The sequence below is a fragment of the Mustela nigripes genome, chromosome 12 (assembly GCF_022355385.1).
Source record: "Mustela nigripes isolate SB6536 chromosome 12, MUSNIG.SB6536, whole genome shotgun sequence".
In the NCBI taxonomy this organism is placed as follows: Eukaryota; Metazoa; Chordata; class Mammalia; order Carnivora; family Mustelidae; genus Mustela; species Mustela nigripes.
In genome coordinates this window covers 84,657,119-84,680,509 of record NC_081568.1, presented here as the reverse complement: position 1 = coordinate 84,680,509, position 23,391 = coordinate 84,657,119, and the positions used below count along the sequence as shown (strand labels likewise).

General features: G+C 37.0%; 1 protein-coding gene across 2 annotated transcripts in view; it reads left to right on the top strand.

Moving 5' to 3' along the window:
• PLPP1 (phospholipid phosphatase 1) overlaps positions 1-23,391 on the top strand; it is a 95,437-nt gene that overhangs the window by 21,521 nt on the left and 50,525 nt on the right. Inside the window, exon 2 of one of the 2 annotated variants that reach the window (XM_059417874.1) lies at positions 13,021-13,175. The exons of the other annotated variant lie outside the window; for it this stretch is intronic. Coding sequence (XP_059273857.1) covers positions 13,021-13,175 — 155 coding nt within the window. The remainder of the gene's footprint in view (positions 1-13,020; positions 13,176-23,391) is intronic. 2 annotated transcript variants of the gene reach the window in all.

Here is a 23,391-nt window from a genome sequence, read left to right as displayed (position 1 = left end):
TCTTGGTTGTCTACCTATGCTTTCATTTCCTCCATCTACTTTGGTTGTAGCTTTACATCGTTAAGGCCTTTCTCGCTTAATTGACTGAGCTGCCCAGGTGCCCTTATCACCTCTACACGCTCAGTCTTCACTCCTTAAATCTCATCAGTCTTTCTATTCTCACTCAGTTCAGGTGCTGTAGTCCTTCTATCAGTGACCTTTTGTCTATTCTTTTTCTGCTCAGCTTCCTTGTAAGTGGCATTTGTTAAGACCAAATGAACTCAGTGGGCTCATGGCCTCATTGGCCTGTGTTCAGATCCTAATCAATGATTCTACAACTATGTGGCCTTGGGCAGGTTTCTTCATCTTCAAAATGTTGTAATAATATCTACCTTTTCAAGTTATTGAGGGATTACAAAGCTGCAATACCTAGAATTCTGTCAGGATATAGGGTGAGAGTTAAGTAAAAAGTAGCTCCTGTTACTGGTAATTTTTAAAAAATGCCCCTTTATTTTCCCTGACATTATCTTTTCCTTCACGTTCTCATTCTATTTTCCTGAAAGTTCCATTCCTTATTAGTTGGCTTTGTCGACTTCGTGTTTTCTTTCCTAGATTATGGCCGTTGTCACTTTCTCTGAGTGATCTAAATAAAATCTCATGGCCTGTCCTCTTTATAATTGATCATTTCTGGTATTTATCTTTAGTCTTCATTCTCTCTTGAGTGTCAGATGTGTCTAGCTGTGTACTAGATGTGAAACATTTGTGTCAAATGAAGACGCATATTAATTAGGAGTGCACTGAATCTGTAAAGGAAACCATCTCTCTTACCTACAAACTTACTAGTTTAATTTGTTAAGTTGGAAAAAAAAATTTTTTTAAAGATTTTATTTATTTGACAGAGAGAGATCACAAGTAGGCATAGAGGCAGGCAGAGAGAGAGAGAGGAGGAAGCAGGCTCCCTGCTGAGCAGAGAGCCCGATGCGGGACTCAATCCCAGGACTCTGAAATCATGACCTGAGCCGAAGGCAGCGGCCCAACCTACTGAGCCACCCAGGCGCCCCAAGTTGGAAAGTTTTTGAGTGATTCTCTTTACTTTTGGACACCTAATGATCATTATAAAGGATGAGAAGAAAACTCTATTCAGAAATAACACATAATTCTTGTCAATAGGATGATTTCTCCAGTGATTCTGTAGAGAATATATAACACCTGTTTCCAAAGAAAGCAAGAAAAATACTATACACCCCCACAAATGTATTTTGTTCAAACTGAATTAGACACCAAATAAAGAACATTCCTTAAGTTTGGAATGAATGCAATTTTCTAAAAACTGCTCAGGTAGCACAAAATAGTAAAGAGCCAAAAAGTTTTTGTTTACTTTTAACCTAGGATTGCTAAAAGGGGAAAATGAAAGGGTTCATAGAAGCAAATTTCACAAATGTAACTGTAGACTTACTTGTTAGACTCAAGTATATTATATGTAGAAAAACGCACAAACATGGTTAAATTGACATATGCTGGACCTTTTTTTTCAAAGGGAGAATATTTCTTACATAAAGGTTTTATGCATTACCCTTTTTTGGTAAAACATGAGCTCCTAGAAGCAGTTCCCTCATTGTTTATTTTTGTTTTAAGTTTTGCTGAGGTTTCATGTTTCTCTTCTGTAGTTTACAGCAAAGTGTACTTAGACATCAGGATGTCTCAGTCAGCTCACACATAGTAGATTAAGATGTAGCCTAGCTCATCCAAAGCAATTCCACTTTCACCCGCAATCTGACCGAAGGAAGTCAGCTTTTGTCTATATGTGCAGATCAGCTTAGACTCATAGAATCATGGACTTGACTGAAAGGGACCTAAGAGATAATGTCATTCTTCTTTGTCTTTCATTGCTAAGGAAACTGAGACCCTAGTGGTTAGACTCCTTTCCTAAAAAAAGAGGTGGTATGATGTGGTGAAAATATAAGGAACTTTTTGTTAAAATGCTGGCTTCCCTCCTTACCACCTGTGTAATATTGATTATTTGTCCTACTCTATTCCCACAAGCTGTGTACTCTTGGGTGAGTTACTTAGTGTTTCTGAATTTCTGGTTAAGATTTAGCCCAGAGATATAGGTAGTACATTTTAATAATTTGCTCTATTTGTGTTTTTCTTTCATTTTCTTAAGCCTTTAACAAGAGTGATCATTTCATTAACCTGTAGAAACTCATTTAGTTTTATTGATCTGATTTTTGCTTCTTTTTCTACTTCATTAATATTTGATCCATATTCTTTTCACTTTCTTGAGATTTAAAAATAAGTTATTACATTGAATGCTTAATTCATCTTTTCTGATGTATAAACTTAAAGGTCTTCATTTTTATGGGTAGTATTTTAGCTCTATACTCTAAGCTTTGATTTATTTTACTTTCATTTCAAACTTTCGTGATGTTCATTTTAATTCTTCTTGACCTACAATTTAGTGACTTTTAAGTTTTCAAATCTACAGATTTTAGAGGATTGTCCTTTTTTCCCCCTTTCATGGAATTGTTGGAGACAATACATAGACAAATACTTGACAAATAGCAGGTACTGAACGAATGTTTTCTCTTTTCCTTCGAGAAATGAAATTCTGCTTTTTAAAAAAATGTTTTTTAAATTTATTTGACAGAGACACCGTGAGAGAGGGAACAGAAGCAGGGTAGTGGGAGAGTGAGAAGCAGGCTTCCCATTGAGCAGGGAGCCTGATGTGGGGCTGGATCCCAGGACCCTGGGATTATGACCTGAGCAGAAAGCAGACGCCCAATGACTGAACCTCCCAGGAGCCCCAAAATCCTGCTTTTGAAACTAGGACAGAAAACATAAAATTGTAATTAGCATAACTAATATTAAAAATGACTTTAGTTCTATAATATAACCAGATAAGGAGGCAATATATAGAGAGCAAAGAGAGATGATGGAAAAGGATACAAATGGGAGGAGCGGAGGTGGGAAGGAGAATTAGGGGAAGATGTAGGAATGTCAAGTTGAATTAATTCTTTTTTTTTTTTTTTTTGGACAGACAGAGATTACAAGTAGGCAGAGAGGCAGGCAGAGAGAGGAGGAAGCAGGCTCCCTGCTGAGCAGAGAGCCCGATGTGGGGCTCAATCCCAGGACCCTGGGATCATGACCTGAGCCAAAGGCAGAGGCTTTAACCCACTGAGCCACCCAGGCGCACCTAGATACAGAGTTTTGATTTATCTACTTAATATGTGATAGATAAGCATAGCTCTCAAAAATTATGAGAGCAGACATCCTCGAAGTAATTATTTCACTGTAAGTGTACTTGTTTCTGATCCTGTCAGTCAGGTTAAAAAGTGAAGGGATGATTTCTTTTTTTTTTTATTTATAAACATATATTTTTATCCCCAGGGGTACAGGTCTGTGAATCACCAGGTTTACACACTTCAGAGCACTCACCAAAGCACATACCCTCCCCAATGTCCATAATCCCACCCCCTTCTCCTAAACCCCCTCCCCCCAGCAACCCTCAGTTTGTTTTGTGAGCAACTGCACTACTGGGTATTTACCCTAAAGATACGAAATAGAAACCAAAAAAAAACAATAGAACAAATCAACGAAACTAGGAGCTGGTTCTTTGAAAGAATTAATAAAATTGATAAACCCCTGGCTGACTTATCAAAAAGAAAAGAGAAAGGCCCCAAATAAATAAAATCATGAATGAAAGAGGAGAGATCACAACTAACACCAAAGAAATACAAACAATTATAAGAACATACTATGAGCAACTCTAGGCCAACAAATTTACAATCTTGAAGAAATGGATGCATTCCTAGAGACATATAAACTACCACAACTGAACCAGGAAGAAATAGAAAGCCTGAACAGACCCATAACCAGTAAGGAGATTGAAACAGTCATTAAAAATCTCCAAACAAACAAAAGCTCAGGGCCAGACGGCTTCCCGGGGGAATTCTACCAAACATTTAAAGAAGAACTAATTCCTATTCTCCTGAAACTGTTCCAAAAAATAGAAATGGAAGGAAAATTGAAGGGATGATTTCTAATTGCTTTATTTTTTTGTTTTAAACAGGAGAGTAAAATAGGCTTTTGCTTTGTCCTGGATTCAAACAATGTATTTCCCGTAGATAGGACTTTTTCAGGTAGGTTGCATGTATAGCATTTCAGGAAACACAATGAAAAACTTCTTCATTGTGATAAAGTATTTTTTTAAATTTCAAAATTAATTATTTTGGCCTTTTGTTTTATTGTAAAATGCTCAAACATGGAAGTATATACAGTAGGAAATCAGTTTTCTTCCTGATTTGTATGAATACCATCTCTGGACATAACTGCTTAGAAGTTGGTGATTATATTCTAGGCATTCTGATGACAATTTAGATACAAACACATAATTTGTTTTATGTAAGTGAAATTATACTGAATATAGTGTTTGTATAGATTATTTTGATTACTTAACAATATATTGGAGATATTTCTATGTATATGATCCATACTTATTCATTAGGTTTTAAAATTTTTTCCAGATTTTATGGTAGTAAGTCATTTATAAGTACAGTTTTTAAAAATATATTTATTTATTTATTTATTTGAGAGCAAGCGAGTGCGAGGCAAAGGAAGAGGGAGAGAGAATCTTAAGCAGATTGCGCTGAGTGCAGAGCCTGATGCGGGGTTCGATCCCACAATCCTGAGATCAGGACCTGAACTGAAATCAAGAGTCAGACACATACCACCTAATCTCCCCAATATGTTTTTATATGAAGATAACATACACTTGTATGTGCCTTAGCATGATGGTAACCTATAATATTTGCTCAATACATGTTAGTTTTTATTCTTCTTCTTGGACATATGAGAAGGGCCGTGGAAGATGATTAATTGTTTTTTGAGTAGTGAAACCTATAAGGATTCACAGTCAAAATCCACAACCATAATATTAATCTTTTCACTATAAAGGAAACCTTTCTTCTAAGGATGTTTGTGTTTTGTGATTTGGGTTTATAAATTGCTGCAAAACCAGCAGGATGGCTATTTAAGAGTGTTGTGAGTTAGGCTGCTGATTATTTTAGGTATTTCTGGTAAGAGCAAATATTTTTTATTGGTGAATAAGATACCACATTATGGTTTATCCTTTTTACTGAGAGTGTACAGTATGTATGTACTATAGAGTTATACAGTATGTGATAACATTTTTATGTGGGAATCTTGAACAAAGTTCTTTGCTAACTCTGAAGATATTTAGAGGCAGGTGCTGAGACTGGAAATCCAATACTGCTGTTACTGGTAGGTAGGTTAATGTGTGCTTTGTGATTAACTTTCAGATCTGATTGTTTCTAGTGGTGATTAACTTTCAGATCTGATTGTTTCTAGTGGTTCTAGAGAAGAGGATAGGAAAAGATGGATCTGGAGCTGATTGTTAATTATTTGTAAAGTTCTGTCTTGAAGTATTAATGCTTTATACTTTCTGTCCTCTCTTTTTCACATCTGACCCTTGTGCTTTCTTGGCAGGGAAGTTGTGGGCCTCTGTTTTGGGGGAAGCAGTAAAGAGGATTGGTTTGGGGCCCCAACTTCTTTACTCCCTAAGGAAAGAGTAAGGGGTGCTGCCAGGAGAAGGGCTTCCACAATAGCCAAATCTGAAGCTTTCTGTGTACAGGCATTGCCCTCAGGATTCCAGGCATTTGTAGAACTATAAATTTCTTGTAGCAGTCAACTTGGGTATATCAGCCTGTTTATCTTTATTTGTCAACACTTTGCCTGCCTAGTGGAAAACATGCTTGAGAAATAGTTGTTAGAACATAGAATTGGAAGTGCTTCCCTAGCATGTTCTTGAACTTCAGATTGATAATCCGTTTTCTGTTTTTGTTTTTGGGTCTTTTCTTGATTTATTTGTTTAAATGTTTCTTCCCAAAAGACTCAAGTTACTTAAAACATTTGAAAACCTGAGTTTATGGTTACACAAAGGTTTTATGTGCCTCAGAGGCTTTTGCTCACTTGTTTATTCATTTGTTCATTTATTTATTCAACAAATATTCCTTAAAGTGCTTATTGTAAGCAGAATTGTGGGAGGAATGCTAACATTCATCTACTCAAAGGAAAAGTGGAAAATATATTCTGGAGAGATACCGAAGACTGAATGTATGTAGGTAGATTTGTGTAAAAGAAAGACACCTATCCATGTATATGTTTCAAGAGACATGGCCTAAAGTTCTCTCCTAAATATATTTAGAATCTGTTTCTTCTATTCCAGCTGTTGCTTCTCTCATAACCTTAGCATCTCTCATACACATACAAGAAATACACTATTTCTTGGCTCTGGACTTTCCCTCTATTCTAACTTTACACTGCCTTTTCCTTTATATGGCTCTTCTCAAGAGTTTTTCCCCCTGCTAAAGTACAGATTGGACTATATGTCTCCTTTACCCACAGAATAAAATTTAAAGTTCCTACTATATAGTTTTAGTACAGATTCTGTAAACAGTTCATTGATGAGGCTTTCCACAGTTATCCACTTTTATTTATTATCTATTCCATGGTGAGACCCTAACTGGTTTTACCTCGTTCTGATATGTGGCTCTGGATATATTCCATTTCCTTCTGTGGACTGGTTCTCATCATTGCCTACTCTGCCCTCAGTGCCAGGAGGCTGACCTTGCCCTTTGAGTTCTAGATGTGTTTGGACAATGGGAAACATTGGCAGGAGGCGAGTAGGGTTGCTGTGTTTTTTTTTTTTTGGCTTCTCCTGCCACTTCATGTGTTGTTTGCTTTCCCAGAGGTCACAGTTCTCATGAAGCTGTTCTCTTTGTACTTTTAAGGCTTAAGTGTGGCAGCTTCAGGAGGTTGCACTGTCCCTGGACTCTGACAGTCTTCCATATCTTGCAAATAGTCCTTTATTAAGTGGTCCTTAAATTACTCCATTTAAGGGTGCTGTTTCCTGCTGGGGTCCTGATTGCTGCATTGTCTCAATACTCTAAGCTTCACTTTTGCTTGTAATTATAGCTGTTACTTTCCTGCAGCACTATCTATCTCTTCTTTAAACATTTTTTGGTGAACTCTTATTCATTTGTCTCCCCTTCCAGTCTTTTTTCCTGGCACTGTGGTTGCAATATAATAGGAATTGAAATGTCTGAATGAATAAGAAGGGAGATTTTCAAGAGAATGGACATATGAATTTCCTTGGATGGCGTATTACTTACTTAGATGTCTGAAATAGGATCTTTTGAGAAAACATGGGGAGGTAGTATGTACTGAAGTCCATTTAATCACTTTAATAATGTCTAGATTTTTATTTTGTTCTTCTCATGAGGTAAATTTAGCACTTTTTAAAAATTGTTGCTTCAACTTATTTTTCTTTACGTTTCTGATGTGCTTTATTTTCTCAATCATGCCGTATTTAAATGGGTGCACTGTGCTTTTACTTGGCATCAGTTGTGAATTTGTTTTGAAACCGTTCAATATTATACCGGCTGGGATGATGACTGATCTCTCCATTCCTTTGGGGTGACATTGCCAACAGGGGACAAGATCCATTCTGTTCCAGTTTTGCATTGCTGTGTATGCACGTACAGCAACACAGAAAGCAGCTTCACTGGCTAATACAGCATTACTATATTTGTCATGGAAATTGGATATCTGTTTCTGGTGGCTTTGTGTTGCTGTTGCTTGCTGCATGCTTTGTTTTTGTTTTAAGATTTTATTTACTTGTCAGAGAGAGAGAGAGACATGCTCCTTAGCTGGAGTGCATGTGGACAAACTGGAGTGGCCGGCAGAGAGAGAAGCAGGCTTCCCGCGGGGCAGAGAGCGCATTGTGAGCCTCCATCCCAAGGGCCCTGGGATGGTGACTTAGCCAAAGGCAGATGCTTAACTGACTGAGCCATCCAGGCGTCCCTTACTGCATGCTTTGATCTTGGAGACGACTAAGAGCATTTCTGGCCATGAGAAACATCCCGAAGCTGAAGACAGGGTGGTGTAACTGCAGCAACTGGTTTGCTACAGCTTTGTGCCAATCCCCCCCGCCCCCCGTTTTTTTTTGTGCCAAGTCCCCTTGCAAAGAGACCTGAAAAACCTGGTGCTTCTACATACTAAAAATTGACATTAATTTCTCTTTAAAATGTGTTTGAGAGTAATTCCATTTATCCTTTTGGAATTTGGAATATTTTATAATACCATGTCTTTACGGATGTATGTACTATAATATGGGAGAGATTTCAATTATCACTTTATTGAAGGAGAATATAGAAAGCTTATCTATCTGTCAAGGTATTCATTTATTTATCTTCCTCTGTATATCTTAGAAGGCATGCACTAAGAGCAGACATACTATAGTTAACAAGTGTGTTTAGAAGACTGAAAGATGTTTAGCAAGAACTTTTAAAAAGCGACTTCTCATATGGAAATATTTCAATTAAGAAAAAAACTCCTAGAATTATGATTTGGGTCAAAATATTTCTATATCCTTTATATAATGATACACCTATTCCATGAAATGGTTTATTTCGAGAAGCATCTTCCTATAATACTTAGACACAGTACTCTCCATTACTATCCCCTAAAATTACTGTTGAAAATAATCTTTATAGCAGAGAATATTCCATTTCCTTTTTTTCCTTTTTTAAATTATTAACATTTAATGTATTATTTGTTTCAGGGGCACAGGTCTGTGATTCATTAGTCTTAGAAAATACATAGCACTTACCACAACACATACCTTCCCTAGTGTCCATCACCCAGCTTCCCCATTCCATTGCTTTTTAAAATAGAGGTGTTTGTTTATTCTTGAGGGGGAGGTTAGATTTGCCTGTGTGTGTGTGTGTGTGTGTGTGTGTGTGTGTGTGTTTATCCATCCTAGTCTTTTTGGGCTGCTGTGACATGGTATACACTGGGTGGCTTAAACATTAGAAGTTTATCTTTTCACAGTTCTGGAGGCTAGAATTCTGATATCGGGATGCCAGCATGCTTGGGTTCAGGTGAAGACCCTCTTCCTGGCCTATAGATGGCTGCATTTTCCTGTGTCCTGTCATGCCCTTTCCTTGGTGCATGTACATGGAGGGAGAGAGAGATCTCTTTATTTTCCTCTTCTTATGAGACCAGTCTTATTGGATTAAGTTAATAGATTTATGACCTCATTTAACCCTAATTACCTACTAAAAGACCTGCCTCCAAATATGAAAAAATTGGAGGTTAGAGCTCCAAAATAAGAATTCTGGGGGCCACAGAATTCAGTTCATAGGGTTGTACGTGTGTGTGTGTGTGTGTGTGTAATATATGAGTAATAAAGGAAATAATTGTAATATATTTAACTAGAAGAAAGTATTCATGCTTAGACAATGACAACCCAGTATTGAAGTTCATTATTGAAGTTTCTTCATAAAGATATTGCTCTGTTAGTGGAGGTGGCATAATATTATAATAAAAGGGTGGTTATCCAAAGATCCCTTTTCCCTCAGACCTCAGAGACTACCCAGTTCTCACTCTCCTTGATGTCTTAGTATTTGCATCCTACCTTTGCCCAGATACTGACTTGTTACTCTAAGCTACTTCTCTTGGCTTTTGTATCACAACATTGCCCTACTTCTCTATTGTTCATTCTTTTGCAAGAATGGCCATTGTGTGCTGCTGAACAAAATGGACACAACCGGGGCACCTGGGTGGCTCAGTGGGTTAAAGCCTCTGCCTTCAGCTCAGGTCATGATCTCAGGGTCCTGGGATCGAGCCCTGCATCGGGCTCTCTGCTCAGCGGGGAGCTTGCTTCCTCCTCTCTCTCTGCCTGCCTCTCTGCCTACTTGTGATGTGTCTGTCAAATAAATAAATAAAATCTTATTTAAAAAAAATGGACACAACTTCTGCCCTCTAGAGCAAGTAGTCATCCTCTTTTCCTTTTTTTCCTACAGTCTGTCCATGATTTCATTATGGATATTTAGTCATTAGCTGATTGTTTTATCTCTGTTAGTTTTGATTTTAGGCTGTTTCTGATCTGTTGCATTCCCCTGGCTTAAGTTACCACCTCTAATGCCAGTATCTTGGGTATCTCTTTCTATTTCTGATTGTTTCCCATTATAGCCATTTAATGTATTTTTATTCAGAGCCCACTGTGTGTGTGTGCGCCTGGTGTAAGGAATATGAGAATGATAGTCTTTGCCTTCAAGTTGGTAATAGAATGTCATAGGCAATATGAAATATAGTGTGATAGATGTGTGTATAATTTGCCATTGGACCAATACACAGGGCGTGCCTGCCTTGGACTGAAGGGGAAATGAGAGGGCAGGTATCCCCAGTAGAAGGCTGAATGTAAATAAAGCCACCTGAGGTTTTGAAAACATAACATGGAAAGGCAATAGCAAATGATTCGGTGTGATTGGAATCTTAAAGGCTGCATGGAGAAGAGTCACAGATGAGGCTGAGCATTTAAGAAGTTACCAGATCACCCCAAAGGCAATATTCTCAATACGAAACTAATTTTCTTCCAACATAAACCATGTCCCGCTCACACCTTCACATTTCTGTCAGTGGGCCCACCATTCTCTTTCTTGCCAAACCCTGAAGCGTCCTCTTCAGGTCTACGTCCGCACTTGTAGTTAGGCATGAAGTTAAATCATTTCTATATTCAGAACACTCCTCTGTGCATTCTCTTCTGTTTTCACTATTAACACATTACTTACCAGCTAATTACTGGATTATTTCAAGGCTATATGAAATGGTCTCCTTTCTACTGTTTGTTAGTTTTTTTTTTAATTTCTAGCATCCCCTATTTTACCCTGTTGCTGATCATGACTGAGCTAAGAGGGCAGTGATATTTTATTTCCTACAGGAAAAGTCCTTTTTTAGGCCAGTATTGTAAATATGTAATTCTTTTTACTAAATGTGAAAATTTCAAGCTCTCTTCTTCCCATTAAAAACCATAGAATTGGGTGCCTGGGTGGCTCAGTCGTTAAGCATCTGCCTTCAGCTCAGGTCATGATCCCAGGGTCCTGGGATTGAGCCCTACATCAGGCTTCCTGCTCAGCGGGAAACCTGCTTCTCCCTCTCCCACCTTCCTTGCTTGTGTTCCCTCTTTGGCTGTCTCTCAATGTCAAATAAATAAAATCTTAAAACAAAAAAAGCAAAAAACAAAAACCACAGAATTGAAGAATTAAGAGTTATCCATAGCAAAGAACATTTTGTTCCATTAACTTTGAGTTTTCATTATGAACATAATATGTATTTTATTTTATTTTATTTTATTTATTTTTTAGAGAGAGAGAGAGATCACAAGCAGGCAGAGAGGCAGGCAGAGAGAAGGGGAAGCAGGCTCACTGCTGAGCAGAGAGCCCGATGCGGGGCTCCATCCCAGGACCCTGAGATCATGACCTGAGCCGAAGGCAGAGGCTTAACCCACTGAGCCACCCAGGCGCCCCATGAACATAATATGTATTTTATACTGAACAAGCTTTTCAAATCATTAGTCTCCCACCTCCCAACTTCTTATCACAGTTCTCATATTTTAATTTATCCAGATCACTTGCCTCCATGGGAGGCCACATATACAATGACAGTAGAAACAGCCTGTACTGGAATCCTGGTTTTACTCCTTACGTTTTAGCAAGGGCCCACATTTGTCTAAGCCTCATAATAACTTATGTGAAAAATGGGAGAAGTGGTATTACCTGCAGGGTTATAAGTAAGAATGGAGTTAATCTGTGTAGCCCAGTGCCTGGCATGTGTGAGCATGCAGTACAGGTTGGCACTAAAATGTTACATACCTTGAAAACCCCTTGCTCATTCCCTCTGTGCTCTTGTTAGTGCGACCTCATGCTGACCTTGCTTTTTTGTACCACTAAATGCTCTCCCTGAGCCCCTCCCTATTGCCTGTGGTTTACCTGCTATGACAGGTTCAACTCAGTTGCCTTTTTAAAAATAGTCTTTTCTAATTACTCTAGTTCATGTTGACCTCTGAGTTCCTATAGGACCTTTTATATCATTTTAGAAATTAGACACACTTAATGTCTTTTTTATGGTATTTCTTTATAAATTTACATAGTATAAAATTGACTTATTTTGATGTACATTCTGTGAGTTTTGACAAATGCTTAGAGTTATGGGTAACCGTCACAGTCGAGATACAGAACAATTTCATCACCCCTCCCCCTCCATAGCTATCTTGGTATTAAATTTTAAGCAATTTCCTCCAATATACATTCTGTTTCTACACTTAAGATTTAGGCTCTTGAACCTAGTGTCAGTTTTATACTAGTTTTTCTCCCTTTGTGTGGCCTAACCTAGTGCTGAACATATAATAAGTAGAGGTGAGAGTGTTTGAATTGTATAAAACAAAGCATAAAAACATAGTAAATTTCAACATATTACAAGGCTTCTCATTTAAGTTATTTAACTTCTCTTTGGTCTTTCACTTTACTTGGGTGAAAAATTTGAAATGGATATTATTCCTGTATTATTGGCTCAAGTGATTTCAAGTCTTGCAGGGCTAATCATTTTAAATATATCTTTGGGGAAAAAAGGCTAGTTTCTTTCTGTTTTTATTATCAAATACACTTATGGTTTCTATTTTTTCCTAACCCTATTAATTTGCTTTTTAATGTGAAACAAAGGTTTCTATCCCCCCACCCTGAGGATTTTTGGCTGTTATGATATTATTGATAACTAAATATATTTATAGTTTTCCATTTTTTTCTTAAACATATTAAAGATATCAATCAATTTGATTAAAAATAAACTAGTTACAAAATGTAAAATAGAAAGCCTCCTGTTTTTTCAGCTTTATTGTTCTATGGGCCAATTTTGCTCCCTTCTCTGGTTATTTCTTTTATTGATTGTCTTTAAAATCAGAGGTCAACGCAAGCAAGAGAATCTATACTTGATAAGTGTGGGGCTGATATGGACAAGCTAATGCTGCATGGTTTCCTTTATCTCTACTCTTGGGTATTTTGGAGTATTGATCCTTTTCAGAAAGGACCAAATATGGTTAAAATTTGCATCCCATTCAGTAGAGTTTACTTCATAATGAAGTGAATTGAATTTAACCATGTGTATCTTTTTTCCCTTCCCCAACAGCTTCCATGCCTATGGCTGTTCTAAATTTGGGCCAAATAAGTCCATTTCAGAGAGGCTTTTTCTGTAAAGACAACAGCATCCAGTATCCGTACCATGACAGTACCGTCACAACCACTGTCCTCTCCGTAGTGGGGCTTGGTTTACCCATTTCCTCTGTAAGTAAATAAATAAGTAGGTAGTGATGCGTTTATTGTGCTGGAGGATGGATGAAGTGATGGATTTGGGGTGGAAGTAAATCTGTAGTACTGTCTTCACCAGTGTTGATGTGGTGAATGACTGGGGAATATACCCACTGTTTTCATCTAGGGACAGTGTTACTTCAGTTAAAGGGGAATGTTACCCAAAATAACTTGAAGTCCTCATGAAGAACTATAGAATGAATAATTTACAATGGAAGTGTTCATTTAAGTCATTTGGACCAATATTTTTCTGTATGTAAGTGAAGAAAGTTAGGCCCAGACACTTGGTCATGCTATTTTATGGCAGAGCGGAAACTAAGATTATGCTTATTTTATCGTATTTAAATGAGTATTGAAACCATAAGAAAGGAGATAGATTTATTCATTAAAATTGAGAAGACAACTCAGCAGAAAGAATATAAATACATATGCAAAATAAAATCCTCAGTATACATCAAAATTTACTATTTTCTAAGTTGTGCTGATCTTTAGATAATTCATCTGTCTACAGGATAATATTTGTTTTCATTTTTTTAAATAACTGGAAACTTTCCTTCTAGGTTAAGTTTCACAAATTAGGTTTAAGATTGGTCCTTGAGATTTTGTGATTACTTTCTTTATCCTTGCCTGTGATTACTGAATCCTACGCTATCCTGTTTCTCTCTCTCTCTTTTTTTTTTATCCTGTTTCTCTTTATGTGAGTTGGAAATAGAAGAGAAGGAGCAAAGATTTACCTCCTTGACTGTCTTGGGATTGCATCCAGTGATGATGCTATATTTCTCCTTTGACCAGTTATCTTTTCGCAGTTGGTTTTGCTAAATAGTTGACTTAAAAGTTTTTGTTGTAGCAGACACAGCAGCCTTATTTCCATAATAGGACAGGCTGGTTTTTCTTTGTTTATTTTGCCCTGATATGGCTAAGAATAATAACCTAACTAGTTCTTTAGTTTTCCATTTCATATCTGAGTTCTTTTTTTCTTTTTGGCTAGCAGGTTGTTTTGTTTTGTTTGTTTGTTTGTTTCTGGATGGTGTTTAGCACTATATTAAGGTAAAGGGGGCTGGGTTTTGTGATATATCAAGATAGAATAACATTTCCATATATTTTCTACATATTTTAATTTTGATCATAACTACTTTTATAACATTAAAAAGGAGAAAAATCTGGGATTTCGTTTATGGAGGTAATTACTTTTTCCCTAAAAAGTAAATTCTACTATAACTGGTAACTTTTGCTTTAGCCTTCAGACTGATGAAACAGTGTATAGCAAAGCATATAGTACTGACACTTAGATGAAAATAGACTGTACTGTCTTACTGTAACTCTGCTTGTATGAAGTGCAGGGTGTTATTTTGTAGCCGTTATTTTGAGCAGCTATCACCAGGTAAGGTTTTTAAAAACCAACCCTTCTCTTTGAGGAGTCAATTCCTTGAAGATCAGGAAGTTACTTCTAGTTATTTGACTTGGTACATTTCATCTTTTTCTAAAAAAAAAAAAAAAAAAAAAGTTTAGTTATAAAAATAATAGATACTCATTTTTGGGGCACCTGGGTGGCTCAGTGGGTTAAGCCTCTGCTTTCAGCTTGGGTCATGATCTCAGGGTCCTGGGATCGAGCCCTGCATCTGGCTCTCTGCTCAGTGGGGAGCCTGCTTCCCCCCACCTGCCCCCCGCCAACTCTCTGCCTGCCTCTCTGCCTACTTGTGATCTCTATCTGTCAAATAAAATAAATAAAATCTTAAAAATAAAAGATACACATTTCTGAATTTAAGAAAATCTGTTAAAAAAGAAAAAGAAATCACCTGTAGTTGTACTGCCTGAAGACAGTTCATATTTTGGTGTTGCTTCCTTTAGTTGGACAGTCTTATAGATCATTATGAGCACTTTGAAAATTCAGTTTTATTCCTTTATTTAGTTTTTACTAAGTTTTTGTTCCTTTAGTTTTTACTAATTTTTAAATTTTTTTACTAATTTTTATAACAAATGTTTTTGCATTATTAATAAATATGAAGATGCATTTAACAGCCATAAAGCTAAATTTTTTTTAAAAATGGCAGGAAGTAGTAGTATTTGGCCAGTTTCTGGGCCTTAAATGTGCTGATAGCTTGTGGAGTATTATTAAGGGTATTCTTGCAAATTCCTAGGGTAAATTTGTTTTTTGTTTTAATAATTTACATAACATTAGATGTAGAAGACAATTTTACTTTTCTGTAAGGTGATTTATATTTGATGTAACTTAATATACACAGATACTTTATAATTTGAAAAGTAAGATTTTGGATGATAAAACATTTTTTAATTAGAGGAAGAGTGAAAGGAGGGAGCAGAGGGAGCGGGAGAGGGAGAGAGAATCTCAAGCAGACTCCACGCCCAGCTAGAAGTCCAAACTGGGGTTCTATCCCAAATCCCAAGATCATGGACCTGAGCTTATACCGAGTTGGATGCCCACCAACTGAGCTACCCAGGTGCCCCAGATGATAAAACAATTTTAAGGCCAAAACTTTTTTTTTTTTTTTAACAATCTAGCATCTTTTTTAAAAAGTACATTCATCAGCTAATCAAAAAGATGAAAAATTCAGAAAACTGTATATATAGTTTTAAAAATATATATAAATATAAAACATATATATAATTTATAAAGATATATAATATGAATATAATTATATTATATATATATATATAAAGACTGTTTTGAGGATTAAGGTTCTTTATGAGTTTTAAGGATCCACTTTTTTTTTTTTTTAATCTTTTTTTCTTTCTTATTTATTTATTTATTTATTTGACAGAGAGAGATCACAAGTAGGCAAAGGCAGGCAGAGAGAGAGAGAGGAGGAAGCAGGCTCCCCGCTGAGCAGAGAGCCCGATGCGGGACTCGATCCCAGGACCCTGAGATCATGACCTGAGCCGAAGGCAGCGGCTTAACCCACTGAGCCACCCAGACGCCTAAGGATCCACTTTTTGACATCAGTTTTCTTCCTTTCCCTTTTGACTTCATGTGTCTTCTCCCTCCTTATCTTTTATATTCACTTTTATTAATTTTTAAATTTCTAGAAAAAGGTAAAATCTTGAATTTGTATGCAAACTCTGAGAGTAATGATAGTAAAAGTAAGGTAAGTATTAAATCCCAAATTCCTCTGTTGAAATGAATAAGTACACTTTTTCTAAAGTTTAAAGTATATACAGTTTGGGAATAGAAAACTGTTATCTGTTTTTAATGGAATATTTTTCACTAATTTGAGTAGTGGCTGTGAGTAGTTGCCTTTTTTTTAGGTTTTGTTAGTGACTGTGAGTATTTGCTTTTTTTAGGTCTTTAATGCTCTATGTTACTACCTTGTAGTACAAATGTTTAGCCTAAAATAATTGACCATTAACCTAATAAAGACTATTTTCTTTGGCCAACTTATAAAGCTCCTTAAAGGACATTGTATTATTCATAGTGACATAAACTGCATCATGACAAACTATGGGTGAGTTTGGATACATTTGAAAAAGGCTTAAACTGTTCATATTGTATATACATACTCTTACACGTTAGAGAAAAACAGATGAAGGCTCCAAAGTTAAATGGACAAAGAGCATAAGCAAAAAGTTGTCTGTGGAAGAAAAAAATTGCCAAAAAATATTTTTAAAAAGGGTCAGTTTCTTAAAAAGTTCATTTTAAAGCAACGCTGAGAAAATGGTTTGGCCTCTTATGTTGGCAAAGGGAAAAGGTCTGCTTACATTATCAAGTATAGAAAACAAGCGTAGGGCACTTGGGTGACTCAGTTAGTTATGTGTTTGCCTGCAGCTCAGGTCATGATCACAAGGTCCTGGAATGGAGTCCTACATCAGGCTCCCCTCTCGGTGGGGAGTCTGCTTCTCCCTCTGCCCCCCCCCCCCACCCCGGCCCCCCCACTCTCTTTCTCTCTCTCTCTCTCTCTCACAAAAATAAATAAAATTTTAAAATCTAAAAAAAATAGAAAACAAGCATATTCATATACAAAGCTAGCAGGAGTATAAATGTGTGTTAAGAAGAATGTATCATTAGACCTAGAAATTATACTTTAAATAGTTTACCTAAGGAAATAGTACCAATTTCATGCAGAAAATTAGTTAGAATATTTATTACAGCATCATTTTTTATAGTAGAAAATTGGAAATAAATTTATAATAATTATATAATAAATAAATTAGTTCAGGCTTAGGGACTGTTTGTGTCCCATACCCCAGTGATAAAATATTGAGATATCCATTTTTTTTTTTAATTTTTGATACTTATTGACCTGGTAAGATCTCTTTTAATATATTAAGTGGGGGGGCGCCTGGGTGGCTCAGTGGGTTAAGCCGCTGCCTTCGGCTCGGGTCATGATCTCAGGGTCCTGGGATCGAGCCCCACATTGGGCTCTCTGCTCAGCAAGGAGCCTGCTTCCTCCTCTCCCTCTGCCTGCCTCTCTGCCTGCTTGTCATCTCTCTCCCTGTCAAATAAATAAAAAATTAAAAAAATATATATATATATTAAGTGGGAAGGGGAAGGAAAAGAGAAATAATGGTTTTCTCTGATCACTACTATGGTATTACCTTCATTTTATTTCTTCATTTCCATTTTATTTCTTCCTGTGTACACATACTGTTTTGTACAAGGAAGGCTATTTTTAAATTTTAAAGCCCAGTAGAAATTACCCCATTTTCATTTTGATAAACATGAAGTTTAACTGTGTAAACTGTATACCCATTTTCATATAGTTGTTCCAAAAGCTGAACTGTTCTGTGTGTGGGTTTAATTTTGTTTGTCTCCAAGAAAGTTCCAAAAGAAAAGATATAAATAATGATATTTTGAAGATGCACAATAAATCAAAGTAAAAACTCCACTTCTTGTTCTTGCTGGGTTGGCTTTGGTCTTACGTGGACCTGCTGATAATCCTTTATCTGTCTCCTCAAAGAGAGAAATTTTGTCTTGTATGTAACAGTATACTAGAATCTAGTTCTGATGCTAACCACCCAGAACTGGCATCAGATTCCACCATTAGTTTAAGGTCATGGTTTCCAAAAAGACTGCCCTCACTTTCGTTGTCAGCTGTAAGTTTGAGGGTCCCCGGGTCACCCATACTTCTGACCAATTGGCTACAAACCCAGGGGATTTCCATGACCTCCTACCCCTACAAGACTGCCCTCATTTCAGATGGCAGCCATAAGATTGGGGGTTCCCAGGCCACTTGTACTTCTGATAAGCCTACTATGAATTTGGAGGTTCCCATGACTCTCTCAGGTTTAATAATTCACTAGAATGACTCAGAACTCAGGAAAGTGCTTTTTTTTTTCTTTTTAAAGATTTTATTTATTATTTGACAGATCACAAGCATGCAGAGAGAGAGGCGGGGGGAAGCAGGCTCCCCACTGAGCAGAGAGTCCGAGGCGGAGCTTGATGGGGCTTGATCCCAGGACCCTGAGACCATGACCTGATCCGAAGGCAGAGGCTTAACCCACTGAGCCACCCAGGTTCCCCTGTGCATTATTTTCAATTAAAGCGGTTTTTTGTTTTGGTTCTTTTTTTGGTTTTGTTAAGTAGGCTCTATGTTCAGCATGGAGCCCAATGTGGGCTTGAACTCATGACCCTGAGGTTGAGACCTGAGCTGAGATCAAGAGTCAGACACTCCACTGACTGAGCTACCCAGGCTCCCCTATTAGAGGTTTTTTTTTTTTTTTTTTTTTTTTTTTATATAAAGGATCCAAATCAATAGTGAAGATACACTTAAAGTGAAATGTGGAAGTTGGGAGGAGCCTGAATGCAGAACTTATGTACTTATGTGCCTTCTCCTAGTGGAGTCAAGGCTTATCATCATCCCAGAACTCTGGTGTATTCACAAAGCTTCAAGTGTCAGGTGTTTTTATTGGGGTTTCACTTATTTCATGTTTGACTAAGTATGATTGAACCATTGGCCATCTGATTGAACCTCAATTTCCAGGCCCCTTTCCCTCCCTGGGGCTCCAAGCCCCATCCCTCTGATCACATGGCTGATCTTCATAGCACTCATACCCATCCTGAGTCATCTTGTTAGCATAAACTCAGGTGTGATTTAACAGATTCATGAACAACAAAGGTATTCCTGTTACTCAGGAAATACTAAGAATTTAGTCTCTTTGGCTCACAGGAGCCAAAACAAAGGCCAGTCAAATTCTTTGTTAAAAATCTTTAAAAATTTTTTAAAATTAAAAAAAATTTTAAATAAAAAGATAAAAATCTTTTTATCTTTAACACTATAAACTTGGTGCCTTGAACACAATTCAGTGCTCAGATGTTGGTTGATAGGAGTAATTTTAAGAAAAAGTTTTAGTTTTTCCCCTTCTTTCAATCTACCAACTGAAGTTTACTGAGAAATTCGTAATCCCTTATAAGGTTTCTTTTATTAAAGAAAACATGATGCTGACACTTGTTAAAATGGTGAGGAAGACTTTATTCAAGATTATTGCAATAGGAGCAAGAGATGGAACTCAGCTCTGAATAAAGCAGGGATAAATGGAGATTTATAGCCAAGGAGCAGGGTGTGGAGGTCAGGAGATATAAAATCACTAAGAGAAGGCATCAACAGTAGCAGGGTTCTTGCAAAACTGACCTAATAGGATTCTTCTTCAGGGTATACCAGGACTTAGACATTAAAAGTTGGGACTAAGGAACTTGACCAAGTATCAAGTGTGATCAGATATTAACAGTTGGGTGATTTTTTTTTTTTTTTTTAAGATTTTATTTACTTATTTGGCAGAGATCACAAGTAGGCAGAAAGTCAGGCAGAGAGAGGGAAAGTAAGCAGGCTCCTGTTGAGCAAAGAGCCCAATGCGGGGCTGGATCCCAGGACCCTGAGATCATAACCTGAGCCAAAGGCAGAGGCTTAATCCACTGAGCCAACCAGGCGCCCCAACAATTGGGGGATTCTTGCTAAGGCTGGGCTGTGGAGGCCCAGCAAGGACAGAAAAGACACAAAAGGCCAAGGTCAAAGCCTTCTTAAGAACAGAGTGTAGCAGGGCACCTGGGTGGCTCAGCGGGTTGGGGCCTCTGCCTTCAGCTCGGGTTGTGATCCCGGGGTGCTGGGATCGAGCCCCCTGTCGGGCTCTCTGCTCAGCGGGGAGCCTGCTTCCACCCCTCTCTTTCTCTGCCTGCCTCTCTGCCTAATTGTGGTCTCTGCCTGTCAAATAACTAACTAAAAAAAAAAAAAGAATAGCGTGTAGGGGCACCTGGGTGGCTCAGTGGGTTAAAGCCTCTGCCTTCAGCTCAGGTCATGATCTCAGGGTCCTGGGATCGAGCCCCGCATCTGGCTCTCTGCTCAGTGGGGAGCCTGCTTCCCTTCCTCTCTCTCTGCCTGCCTCTCTGCCTACTTGTGATCTCTGTCAAATAAATAAATAAAATCTTTAAAAAATTTTAAAAAGGAACAGAGTTTAGAGGAAGCTTACTAAAATTTGGTTTAAAATTTGGTTAAGGAGAGAGTCTTCGTCATGATCTACTGTTGCTAATGACAAACTTCATCCTAAGTATCTATTGTATTTTAAGTTGTTAACTCATGATAGAACATTTATATAAACTTATGCTAATATACAAAAAATCTTTGAGTTTATTTTAATATTGTGGTATTTGAATACCTGTTATGTTTTACTTGTTTAAGTGTTTGTCTATTAGAATTCCCTTACTCTGGGATGTGGTGTATTCCAGTTTTTGGTTTTAGTAAAGTCATTCTAGGTTATTATTACAAAAAACAGAAATGTCAATAGCCTCCTAAGCCACAATTTAAAATAATGTACTTTGGATTATCCTTTCGTTGGTCGCGTGGCTAAATGTAACCAAAAAATGCTTGGCTTTTGTATAGCATTCAGCGCAAGTATTTTTATAGGATGGTTATTCCTAAGATTTTTGCTACAACTGTTATTAGTGGACTATATTAAGTAGATAGTATTTAGAATTTTAAGGGATAAAACACAACTTAGAAGACATTTTTTTCTGTTTTTGCTATTGTGATTACTTTCTATTTTATTTTTTTTTCTTTTAGTTCTTTTATTCCCTTTATTAAGGGCTGAGGAAAAAGATAATATGGAATAACTTTTTTGGGTTGAATTGTTATAGAAAACTACATGTGCCAAGTTTGGGATTTGATAATGTTTGAGAAGATAAGGGAGATCATTTACTGTGTATATATGGATTTTCTGAAGTTTTTTATTTTTGGCACATGGTTTGAAAAATCCTGTTTCTTTAGGGTGAATTAAAGAAGACAAATGAGGCTTTTTTTTTTTTTTTTTTTGAATAGCTACTTAGGTGATAATAAGAAATTGCTAATCATGAAGACAGAATGGATGGGTTAGTATATTTTTATAAGCTGTAAGGTAATATATAAGTAAAATATGTTTATGGTCAGAGTGTCCATAAATGCCCTCCACTGTCGGAAGCCATTGGCGTTTGTTGGCTTTTAAGGCATGGCAAGTCTCTCTTGATACCTCTCTTCTACTAGTCCAGGAAACTGGTATCAAAACAGTGTGTTGCTCCACTTGCCATGTTAACATTGGTGCTGTGGCTTCCTTTTTCCAGATTCACCCCAAGAGACGCAAGACAACAAGGTTTACTAGGGTAGGCATGATCTCCTCTCTTTTGCTCCATTGTGTTCATAGCACCAAACACCATGCTTGGTATGTCATAATGGTTTAAAAATATAGTTATAAGGACACCTATGGTGGCTCAAGTGGTTAAGTGTCTGTTGATTTCAGCTAAGGTCGTGATCTCAGGGTTCTGGGATGGAGTCCTTTGGCAGGCTCCCCGCTCAGCAGGAGGTTTGCTTGTCTCCCTTACTCTGTGCCCTTACCCCCACTCCCCTACGCCTTCACCCCTGCTCACTTGGATGCTCTTTCTCTAAAATAAATAAATAGATCTTTAAAAATATAGGTAGAAAAAAATTAATGAAAAACGACTACATGTGAAATGGGAAAGATTGTTGTTTATGTTTAATAATAATCATCACCATGAAAATAAACCATAACTTTTTGGAATATACTGTATTTCCAGGTCATCTTTAATCTGAGGTACCTCATTAAAACAGCTTCTCAAGAGAAAAATGGGATACTATTATATTGAATATATATCCTAATTATAAATATCTTAAAATATGCGGGAAATAGCCATTTGAATTAAAGATAAGTAGTAGTATGGAGGTGGGTTTCTTCTGTTGGAAAACAGTTTTATTGTTTACTTATTCCCATATGAGCTTTGTTTCCTGTCAACATTGTTATGGAAAGTACTGATTCAATCAGTTGCTCTAAGCAATTTTTCTGGCACTCTTTCTGTATATAATTGTCACAAAATAAAGTAATAACAGATGCATCTCTAAGCAATTTGCCATAATCATGGACGTTTTCTTTAAGATTGCTTTTCATGCTATTTGGAAGACATAGTGTGTAGATTCAGTATATTAATAATTATATATTCATTTTCTGGAACCCTTGAAAATATTTTGATAAATTTTAACTTATACTGGATGTACTTAGAGAAGAGAAAAGTTATATAAATATTGAGTATATACTGCCAATAATGGAAACTGAAGCTCTCTTCATGTCACAATAGCCAAGCTTACTCAATTTCATTGTTGTTTTCCTAAATGCTCTGAATTTTTAAGGGATTCACTGGGAAAAATATCTTCACATAAAATCTTAAAAATAGTTTCTGGGGTGGGGCATCTGGGTGGCTCAGTCATTTATGGGACTGACTCTTGGTTTTGGCTAGGGTTATGATCTCAGGGTCCTGGGATCAAGCCCCTTATGAGGTTCTGTGCTTGGCGGAGAGTCTGCTTGAAATTGACTTGGTCTCTTTCCCCTCCTCCCCGCTGTTGACGCATGTGCTCTTTCTCTAAAATAAATAAATCTTAAAAAAAAATAGTTTCAGGGTTGTTATGGAATGCCTTTCCTAATAAGTTTAAGGGGTGAAAAACTTTTGCTTCACATGCTGAGCACAATTCTACTAAACTAGTAGACATTATCTTTCAACTTTTCTACTGCATATTTCTTGACAGATTTTTTGTAGGATTTGAATGGGTGGAACATTATTATTATTATTATTATTATTTTAATTTTTTATTTTTTATAAACATATATTTTTATCCCCAGGGGTACAGGTCTGTGAACCACCAGGTTTACACACTTCACAGCACTCACCAAAGCACATACCCTCCCCAATGTCCATCACCCCAACCCC